Raw genomic sequence first — 10,870 nt, forward strand, 5'->3', positions numbered from 1 at the left:
AGAATATGAATTCTGTTTTCTTTATTTGGGAGAATATGAATATGCACAAGTACTTTTTTTTTTGGCTGAAGAACATGCACGAGCATGGGATAAGATTTGAGAGGAAAAAAAAATGGTGGGAATTGCAAGTTTTTCAAGCCTGATTGTGCCACTAGTCAAATTTGCTTATGCAACAACCACTTCACTGAAAAAGGTGCTTATGCTATAAGCAAAAGCCCTTGGCCCTCAGCTTTTGTTGGTAAGTAGCTTTTATTGGCTCAACTACCCTCCTCAATGGTTTTGTGGACTAGGCAAAGGACCAAATGCTAGTTTTCTTTTGGGGGGGGGGGGGGGGGAGTGGGGCTGTTGGTTGTTAGGTTGTATGGTAATTAAGCGGGCTACCTTATATTTCGGTATTTACTATTTTGGTCAAATGCATATATTATTGGGTCTGTTTCTGAGTATATTTCTTTGTATTCTCCCTACCAGAACCCAGATATCTCTCTTGCTTGTCCCATTTCTTTTAGCTGTAGCAGCGTCGATGAAAATCACTGGAAAGAGACCGTTAAGAAAAAATGAAGTGCATAAAAGGGACTGCATAATTTTTCAATTATTTTTCTTGAATAATATTAATTTTCAATTATTTGATGCCAGTCAGAAATTGGAACGTTTCTTCTTCTTTTTTGTTCTTCTTGGAACGTTCAAGTCAAGGAAACTGTAGCACTAGGACAAAGGCCTATTTCAAAACCCAGGCCCAAGTTACTTTTTGTAGATTTTTTGAACCCCAAAACCGGCCGCCTCAGTTTCAACTTTTCAAGAATTTGTATAACGGGAAAGCAAATCGACTAAAACTCTAACAAGTCCAACAATATTTGGCATCAGATCTGACCGGAAATTGGTATCATTGTCATCGGTTTTCGCTAGTGTCTAAGGAGGCTTAACCACTTAACAAACCAAAGCTAACACCAACAGTACAGTGGTTTCGGTTTCTCAGTGCCACTCATCATATCCAAATTGCGAGTGTAGTAACTTGACTAATTGTTTTTTATATGATGGTGAGAATAACTTTTCAATTAGCACAAATTTTTGCTACATGGCATGGCAGGGGGATTGAACCCTGAAGCGGCATCTACATTACTCTGTATTGATAATAATTAAATGAAAAACACCAAAAGAAAATCGAACTAGCAGACCTCCTTAGCAGTAGTGGTCCAATATTGTTGCTTGGTAACATGGACAGACAACTAAACAGGGAGGCAATGAACTTACAAAAAAAAAAAAAAAAACCCAGGTAGAAGAAAATGGTCAAAAGTCAAGACCATAGTTTCCTAGCATTGGTCGGGAGAGAATCCAACCATCGAATTAGCTATGTCGAAACTGACACGTGTCCCTTGCTGCTGCACGTTTCCGATTATGGACAGCGCCGAGCTCGTCGGCGCGAACGCAAAGCAGAACGTCCCCTGCGAGTCCACCGGAATCAGGTAATTCTTCGCCGGCAACGGTAACACTTTCCCGTCCTCGAAGTGAAACGACAGCGTTGGTACTTCCACGCTCTTCTTCGACGACAGGTCGTAGCACGAGTCGAACAGCGCCACGCCGCTCGTGGACTGCAGCCCCTTCGTGCCGTTCACGAACGCGCTGCGGAGCGCGTCGTAGGTGTCCGTCTGGAGCCTGGTCACCGCCGTGCCGGAGTCGATAATGATTCCGCCATCTCCGTTCTCGTCTATCAGGAACGCCGTATCGGGAATCTTAAGCATATCTCCGCCGACGCTGATTCCGGTCAGTCCGACGTAGTAGAAAGTGTCGAGCTGGGGGTTGCGCCGTAACGGGGCCGTGACGGCGTTGCGAGGGATTGCAGAGTTGAATTCTAGAGTCGCGGCCGAGTCAGAGTCACGGTCGACGAGGCAATACGAAAACGACGTGGCGTTGAGCTGGGAAGGAAACGACAACGGCCCCCCGCCGAGCCCGAGCAAGCCAGCCGCACCGACAAACAGTCCTTCGTTGTTATGCCCACATCCAATGGCAACGTTTTTCACCGACTCGGCGCCGATGCTGATCGTCTCCGTCACGAAGTCGCCGACGGTGTAGGAGCCGTCGCCGTAGGCCACCTCGTAGAGACACGTGTTGTTGCGGCACTCGAACACGTCAAGGGACTTGCACTGCCGGGTCTCGCACGACAGCGGCGCGAAAGAAGCCGAGGAATCCGGCTCGAAAATGGGGTCGGCTTGCTGGTAACAGTCGGCGCACGGCGCGCATTGGACCCAGCTGACGTCACTGCCCGTGTCGAGCACCACGTAGACCTGGCTGGGCGGTTTGCCGATTCCGACTCGGGAGAAGTACTCGCCGCTGCCCTCACTCGTCCCCGAAACCACGGGGCTCTCGAACCCGTCGGTACCGAAATGTTGGGTATCGACGGGTTTGAGATCCGACGTGGCAATGCCTCTAACCGCCAGATCTAACCTGGTGGTTAGAGATCTGACGCGGGCGGAGTCGCGCCCAAGTCGAGCCAAAGTGAGCGACTTGTAGTCGTTGTGAGAATGCTGGTGGAGTGAAATTCGGGAATGTAGCTGAAGAGAGAGTGAAGATGAAACTGACAAGGTTTGGGGTTCTTGGCTCAATGACTGAGTGGCTCCACTGTAAGAGTAGTGCTCGGACGACATGGCGTTTAGGGCCTCCTGAATGGAAGCGGCAACGTCGAGAACCGTCGTTTTGGAGGTGGTGGTGGCCGCCGGTAAGTTGCGGGAGTGAGCAGAGTAAGAAAGGAAAGCAAAGAGAATGTAGTGGCAGAGAAAACCCATCTGGGCCATTGAGGTTTAGAGACTGCTGTGACTGTGAGAATGCTTGTGGGGTTTTATGCACTACTTATTTAAGAGATAGATTTACAGAGATTCACGTAAAGGACGTTGGAAGAAAACAAAGGGAAAATTTATGGGGTGGAGAGGAGCTAGCTTTGGATGAGAGCCCAGCAATTGGGGTTAAAAAGTCACTAAGATGGGCCTCATAAACAAGACACGTACCAGAGCTTTGATGCATGTCAGATTTAACATTGGTTTAGTGCTAATTAATCTATTTTGAAGCTTTGATTGCCTCAAAGATAAAGAGAGTTTAAGGTTTTTTTTTTTTTTTTTTTTCCTAGTAGGAGAGTTTTTTTTTTTTTGAAATACGAGTAGGAGAGTTTAAAGTTAATAGCTTTGTGGGGATAAAGCATGATTCTTGTAACATAATGCTTTCTTTCTCAGTGCTCTTTCTGACCTACTACTATTGGGTCAAAAGGAAAAGCCTGGGATTCTGCTAGTCATGCAATTGCTATGATGAAAATTTGAGGCAAGAGCGACCCTAGATTTAATTATGTGACAACATGAGTGTCATATTCTCATGCATTTCGTGGCCATAATGAATATCCTTGTGAAGCTTGATGGTTTCCATCAATTCTTATAAATGAAAAGTTTGATTTCATCATTTAGTCTGTGGGGCTTGCATTGGCCCTACATATCAAAACAAGTTTATAAATAACGGATAAAACATCAAGTAAATCTAATTCTCAAAATAGAAGATTCAACCGCTTATGAAATTCAATTATTGTGCAGTTGAACTAATTAAAAATCAAGTAAACGCAAATTAACTAAGCCTGTTTGTTTTGATGATATAGTGTTGTTTAGTTGTGGGTTTTTTTCTTTTCTTTTAATATAAGCCTCTTTATTAACATTTTTATTCGCTAGATTTTTTTTTACCAATTTGGCCAAATTTGCAAATTATTTTATAAATAAGTCTCAATAGCTCATATTAGTAAACAATATATAGGTTAAGGTACAACGGCTCAATGAGCCCTTCGTCTTGGATGCGATTAAAAATTAAGTCGCGCATAGACATATTCATGTCTTTGGACATTACACAGACTATTTTATCTTTTTCAATGTGAAATTTATTTCACAAAGTGTTAATGTTTAAAAGTCTAGCGGTAGCTGGACCTTAGTTAACGCTGATCCGGCGGGCGGATCGATACCTATGTTGTGAGTGGTTCCCGTTACCTGTCAAATAAAATACAATGGGCGTCAGAGGGAGACCGCGCCGGGCGGTCTTCAACTCTCCGATGCCTAAGTTAGTCAATGTATTTATGTTGACAAAGTAACAGTAGGTAAGTATTGAATGTGTCATAAATGAGGAGAGAGGAGAGGACCTTTTATAGGTGAGGAAGAGGATGATCTTCTCCTTGTTTTCGATGTGGGACTGATGTGCTTCAGTTCCCAGTTTCAGTAGCTTCTGATGCTACCTTGACAGGGCGCGTGGCGGCGCGTCGGCGGTGCTTTGGGGTTGATCCGGGGCTCAGGTGGTAACCTGGCTAGCTGTCTTTACGCCAGTCACTCATGAGGTGGGCGTTGGTACCCCTGGCGGTACCCTGAGCGTGGCTCATTATAGCTAATTATGCTTGCAAATGCACATGTATGTACAAGTCCCCCAAATCCCCAGTCAAGGAGGGCAATCTTGGTTGGGGAGTTGATCGGCGGTTTGAAGCGTTTCTCCCGCTAGACTTTGCAGAAGCATAATTAGCGTCAGTGCGTTGTCAGCCATGGATTTACTGAGCAAACGCTTTGTGCCCTTTCGGGTGGGCCCCTGCTAGGCCCCCCAGGGAGTCCCCCACTCCCCGGCTAAGATGGACCTCCGGATGGTTGCTGTTATTGTTTGTTGAGGGGGAGCTGCACGAAGCAGCGCTGCACGGAGCAGAGGGTGTTGGGTTGCGAGCCCAATCTTAGCACCCAGGTGACGGGGGTCAAAGTACCTGATCAGGGTTGTCGTAGACTGTTGACTAGTCCCCGTGTCCCGTAGGGACATTCTGACCGTAACTCCGCGTGGCGGCGTTGTCAGAGAGGCGTGGCCTCGGGATCCGCCGCTGGCGGAAGTCCCCCCGCTAGATGTAGCAGGAAGCAGCGTCAAGTAGACGTGCTTGGTGGTATTTTATTGAGCGGTGTTGCGCTGAATAAAGTACGCAGCTTGTCAGAAAGGGGGTCAGCTAGCGGTGCGCTGTGTAGCGGAGGACGCCCCGTTTACCAAATGAGGAGAGAAGCTCCGCTGGCGGGGTTTCACTCAGTGGACAGTCACCTGGGAGATGACAAGTGAGGATCCGCTGGCGGGGTTTCGCTCAGCGGAGGCTCCGTCACCTGGAAGATAAGTGAGGATCCGCTGGCGGGGTTTCGCTCAGCGGAGACTCCGTCACTTGGGAGATGCAAGTGAGGGTCCGCTGGCGGGGTTTCGCTCAGCGGAGACTCCGTCACTTGGGAGATGCAAGTGAGGGTCCGCCGGCGGGGTTTCGCTCAGCGGAGACTCCGTCACTTGGGAGATGCAAGTGAGGATCCGCTGGCGGGGTTTCGCTCAGCGGAGACTCCGTCACCTGGGAGATGCAAGTGAGGATCCGCTGGCGGGGTTTCGCTCAGCGGAGACTCCGTCACTTGGGAGATGCAAGTGAGGGTCCGCTGGCGGGGTTTCGCTCAGCGGAGACTCCGTCACTTGGGAGATGCAAGTGAGGATCCGCATTGGCCCTACAAACAAACAGGCTTAGTCTGTGGGGCTTGCATTGGCCCTACATATCAAAACAAGTTTATAAATAACGGATAAAACATCAAGTAAATCTAATTCTCAAAATAGAAGATTCAACCGCTTATGAAATTCAATTATTGTGCAGTTGAACTAATTAAAAATCAAGTAAACGCAAATTAACTAAGCCTGTTTGTTTTGATGATATAGTGTTGTTTAGTTGTGGGTTTTTTTCTTTTCTTTTAATATAAGCCTCTTTATTAACATTTTTATTCGCTAGATTTTTTTTTACCAATTTGGCCAAATTTGCAAATTATTTTATAAATAAGTCTCAATAGCTCATATTAGTAAACAATATATAGGTTAAGGTACAACGGCTCAATGAGCCCTTCGTCTTGGATGCGATTAAAAATTAAGTCGCGCATAGACATATTCATGTCTTTGGACATTACACAGACTATTTTATCTTTTTCAATGTGAAATTTATTTCACAAAGTGTTAATGTTTAAAAGTCTAGCGGTAGCTGGACCTTAGTTAACGCTGATCCGGCGGGCGGATCGATACCTATGTTGTGAGTGGTTCCCGTTACCTGTCAAATAAAATACAATGGGCGTCAGAGGGAGACCGCGCCGGGCGGTCTTCAACTCTCCGATGCCTAAGTTAGTCAATGTATTTATGTTGACAAAGTAACAGTAGGTAAGTATTGAATGTGTCATAAATGAGGAGAGAGGAGAGGACCTTTTATAGGTGAGGAAGAGGATGATCTTCTCCTTGTTTTCGATGTGGGACTGATGTGCTTCAGTTCCCAGTTTCAGTAGCTTCTGATGCTACCTTGACAGGGCGCGTGGCGGCGCGTCGGCGGTGCTTTGGGGTTGATCCGGGGCTCAGGTGGTAACCTGGCTAGCTGTCTTTACGCCAGTCACTCATGAGGTGGGCGTTGGTACCCCTGGCGGTACCCTGAGCGTGGCTCATTATAGCTAATTATGCTTGCAAATGCACATGTATGTACAAGTCCCCCAAATCCCCAGTCAAGGAGGGCAATCTTGGTTGGGGAGTTGATCGGCGGTTTGAAGCGTTTCTCCCGCTAGACTTTGCAGAAGCATAATTAGCGTCAGTGCGTTGTCAGCCATGGATTTACTGAGCAAACGCTTTGTGCCCTTTCGGGTGGGCCCCTGCTAGGCCCCCCAGGGAGTCCCCCACTCCCCGGCTAAGATGGACCTCCGGATGGTTGCTGTTATTGTTTGTTGAGGGGGAGCTGCACGAAGCAGCGCTGCACGGAGCAGAGGGTGTTGGGTTGCGAGCCCAATCTTAGCACCCAGGTGACGGGGGTCAAAGTACCTGATCAGGGTTGTCGTAGACTGTTGACTAGTCCCCGTGTCCCGTAGGGACATTCTGACCGTAACTCCGCGTGGCGGCGTTGTCAGAGAGGCGTGGCCTCGGGATCCGCCGCTGGCGGAAGTCCCCCCGCTAGATGTAGCAGGAAGCAGCGTCAAGTAGACGTGCTTGGTGGTATTTTATTGAGCGGTGTTGCGCTGAATAAAGTACGCAGCTTGTCAGAAAGGGGGTCAGCTAGCGGTGCGCTGTGTAGCGGAGGACGCCCCGTTTACCAAATGAGGAGAGAAGCTCCGCTGGCGGGGTTTCACTCAGTGGACAGTCACCTGGGAGATGACAAGTGAGGATCCGCTGGCGGGGTTTCGCTCAGCGGAGGCTCCGTCACCTGGAAGATAAGTGAGGATCCGCTGGCGGGGTTTCGCTCAGCGGAGACTCCGTCACTTGGGAGATGCAAGTGAGGGTCCGCTGGCGGGGTTTCGCTCAGCGGAGACTCCGTCACTTGGGAGATGCAAGTGAGGGTCCGCCGGCGGGGTTTCGCTCAGCGGAGACTCCGTCACTTGGGAGATGCAAGTGAGGATCCGCTGGCGGGGTTTCGCTCAGCGGAGACTCCGTCACCTGGGAGATGCAAGTGAGGATCCGCTGGCGGGGTTTCGCTCAGCGGAGACTCCGTCACTTGGGAGATGCAAGTGAGGGTCCGCTGGCGGGGTTTCGCTCAGCGGAGACTCCGTCACTTGGGAGATGCAAGTGAGGATCCGCATTGGCCCTACAAACAAACAGGCTTAGTCTGTGGGGCTTGCATTGGCCCTACATATCAAAACAAGTTTATAAATAACGGATAAAACATCAAGTAAATCTAATTCTCAAAATAGAAGATTCAACCGCTTATGAAATTCAATTATTGTGCAGTTGAACTAATTAAAAATCAAGTAAACGCAAATTAACTAAGCCTGTTTGTTTTGATGATATAGTGTTGTTTAGTTGTGGGTTTTTTTCTTTTCTTTTAATATAAGCCTCTTTATTAACATTTTTATTCGCTAGATTTTTTTTTACCAATTTGGCCAAATTTGCAAATTATTTTATAAATAAGTCTCAATAGCTCATATTAGTAAACAATATATAGGTTAAGGTACAACGGCTCAATGAGCCCTTCGTCTTGGATGCGATTAAAAATTAAGTCGCGCATAGACATATTCATGTCTTTGGACATTACACAGACTATTTTATCTTTTTCAATGTGAAATTTATTTCACAAAGTGTTAATGTTTAAAAGTCTAGCGGTAGCTGGACCTTAGTTAACGCTGATCCGGCGGGCGGATCGATACCTATGTTGTGAGTGGTTCCCGTTACCTGTCAAATAAAATACAATGGGCGTCAGAGGGAGACCGCGCCGGGCGGTCTTCAACTCTCCGATGCCTAAGTTAGTCAATGTATTTATGTTGACAAAGTAACAGTAGGTAAGTATTGAATGTGTCATAAATGAGGAGAGAGGAGAGGACCTTTTATAGGTGAGGAAGAGGATGATCTTCTCCTTGTTTTCGATGTGGGACTGATGTGCTTCAGTTCCCAGTTTCAGTAGCTTCTGATGCTACCTTGACAGGGCGCGTGGCGGCGCGTCGGCGGTGCTTTGGGGTTGATCCGGGGCTCAGGTGGTAACCTGGCTAGCTGTCTTTACGCCAGTCACTCATGAGGTGGGCGTTGGTACCCCTGGCGGTACCCTGAGCGTGGCTCATTATAGCTAATTATGCTTGCAAATGCACATGTATGTACAAGTCCCCCAAATCCCCAGTCAAGGAGGGCAATCTTGGTTGGGGAGTTGATCGGCGGTTTGAAGCGTTTCTCCCGCTAGACTTTGCAGAAGCATAATTAGCGTCAGTGCGTTGTCAGCCATGGATTTACTGAGCAAACGCTTTGTGCCCTTTCGGGTGGGCCCCTGCTAGGCCCCCCAGGGAGTCCCCCACTCCCCGGCTAAGATGGACCTCCGGATGGTTGCTGTTATTGTTTGTTGAGGGGGAGCTGCACGAAGCAGCGCTGCACGGAGCAGAGGGTGTTGGGTTGCGAGCCCAATCTTAGCACCCAGGTGACGGGGGTCAAAGTACCTGATCAGGGTTGTCGTAGACTGTTGACTAGTCCCCGTGTCCCGTAGGGACATTCTGACCGTAACTCCGCGTGGCGGCGTTGTCAGAGAGGCGTGGCCTCGGGATCCGCCGCTGGCGGAAGTCCCCCCGCTAGATGTAGCAGGAAGCAGCGTCAAGTAGACGTGCTTGGTGGTATTTTATTGAGCGGTGTTGCGCTGAATAAAGTACGCAGCTTGTCAGAAAGGGGGTCAGCTAGCGGTGCGCTGTGTAGCGGAGGACGCCCCGTTTACCAAATGAGGAGAGAAGCTCCGCTGGCGGGGTTTCACTCAGTGGACAGTCACCTGGGAGATGACAAGTGAGGATCCGCTGGCGGGGTTTCGCTCAGCGGAGGCTCCGTCACCTGGAAGATAAGTGAGGATCCGCTGGCGGGGTTTCGCTCAGCGGAGACTCCGTCACTTGGGAGATGCAAGTGAGGGTCCGCTGGCGGGGTTTCGCTCAGCGGAGACTCCGTCACTTGGGAGATGCAAGTGAGGATCCGCCGGCGGGGTTTCGCTCAGCGGAGACTCCGTCACTTGGGAGATGCAAGTGAGGGTCCGCTGGCGGGGTTTCGCTCAGCGGAGACTCCGTCACTTGGGAGATGCAAGTGAGGGTCCGCTGGCGGGGTTTCGCTCAGCGGAGACTCCGTCACTTGGGAGATGCAAGTGAGGATCCGCTGGCGGGGTTTCGCTCAGCGGAGACTCCGTCACTTGGGAGATGCAAGTGAGGGTCCGCTGGCGGGGTTTCGCTCAGCGGAGACTCCGTCACTTGGGAGATGCAAGTGAGGATCCGCTGGCGGGGTTTCGCTCAGCGGAGACTCCGTCACTTGGGAGAAGCAGAGACTCCGTCACTTGGGAGATGCAAGTGAGGATCCGCTGGCGGGGTTTCACTCAGCGGAGACTCCGTCACCTGGGAGATGCAAGTGAGGATCCGCTGGCGGGGTTTCGCTCAGCGGAGACTCCGTCACCTGGGAGATGCAAGTGAGGATAGATCCGCTGAGCGGGGTTTTCGCTCAGCGGAGATTTGCCATGGTTGGGGGTTTACTTGTCAGGTGGTTACTTCCCTTGGAAGCTAAAGAATGATGACGGTTGACACGTGGCTAACTCCCAGAGGGTTAGCGTCTGGAGGCTTGTCTCCTAAGCCTAGCCGTCTTCTCGTCATTAATGCGAGTAATGATGGATTTCGTAACCGAGGCGACGCCTCGGGTAATCCAGGGAGTTAGTGAAGACGTGGGACACGTGTACGGTTGGTACGTGATGTAGTTTTGTAGCGGACGGCTCAGGATTACTTGATGTTGACATAAAAAGGGGGGAACTGAGCGAGATTTGACACTTCTGGAAAATCTTCAAATCTGAGTTGCCTCCTTCGAGCCTTGTTCGTCTGCGAATTGCGAAGGAGATCCCCGGGTTTGCGTGAAGTAGTCGGACTGGAGAGGACGAAATCTGTCAGTGAAGACGAGCTGCACTCCAAAGTCTTCGACGTGAGGTTGGTATTTCGGATCCTTTTCCTGTTTCATTGAATCTGCAATGGTGGTTTCTGGGTTTTGGTATCTCTGTTAATGGTATGATATTGCTTCTGTGTTATTCTCGGAGGGTGTAGGGAGAGATTTGAGGGAGGTTATGGTGTTTGACAGAAAGTTGGGGTTTTGGGTTTTGCTAGACGGTCAAATCTGGGTTGAGTGTGCGGTTGTTTTTGTTTTGGTATTTTTGTGGGTAATTGTTCTTGACATCTTTGGCTATATCTGATGTGAGAGTAGGCTAGATCTGTATTTGTGCTAACTGATGTGGGTTTTAGGGTTTGGGATGGCCAACGTCATAGAGATTTCGAGCAGTGAGGATTCCGGGTCTGACGTGTCGTTCAGCGTGGCGGATATGACTTTTATTGACTCGTTGCGTCCGTCTACCCATGCAGGAACCTCA

The 10,870-nt window shown here is 49.2% G+C and overlaps 1 protein-coding gene across 1 annotated transcript; it reads right to left on the bottom strand.

The window, feature by feature from the left end:
* Window positions 1-1,040: 1,040 nt before the first annotated feature.
* LOC112197909 (protein ASPARTIC PROTEASE IN GUARD CELL 1) lies at window positions 1,041-2,912 on the bottom strand. The gene has a single exon (XM_024338870.2). The coding sequence runs from the start codon at window positions 2,784-2,786 to the stop codon at window positions 1,308-1,310; it is 1,479 nt and encodes a 492-aa protein (XP_024194638.1). The 5' UTR covers window positions 2,787-2,912; the 3' UTR covers window positions 1,041-1,307.
* Between the last annotated feature and the right edge of the window lie 7,958 nt (window positions 2,913-10,870).

Source organism: Rosa chinensis, chromosome 4, assembly GCF_002994745.2.
Source record: "Rosa chinensis cultivar Old Blush chromosome 4, RchiOBHm-V2, whole genome shotgun sequence".
Taxonomy (NCBI): Eukaryota; Viridiplantae; Streptophyta; class Magnoliopsida; order Rosales; family Rosaceae; genus Rosa; species Rosa chinensis.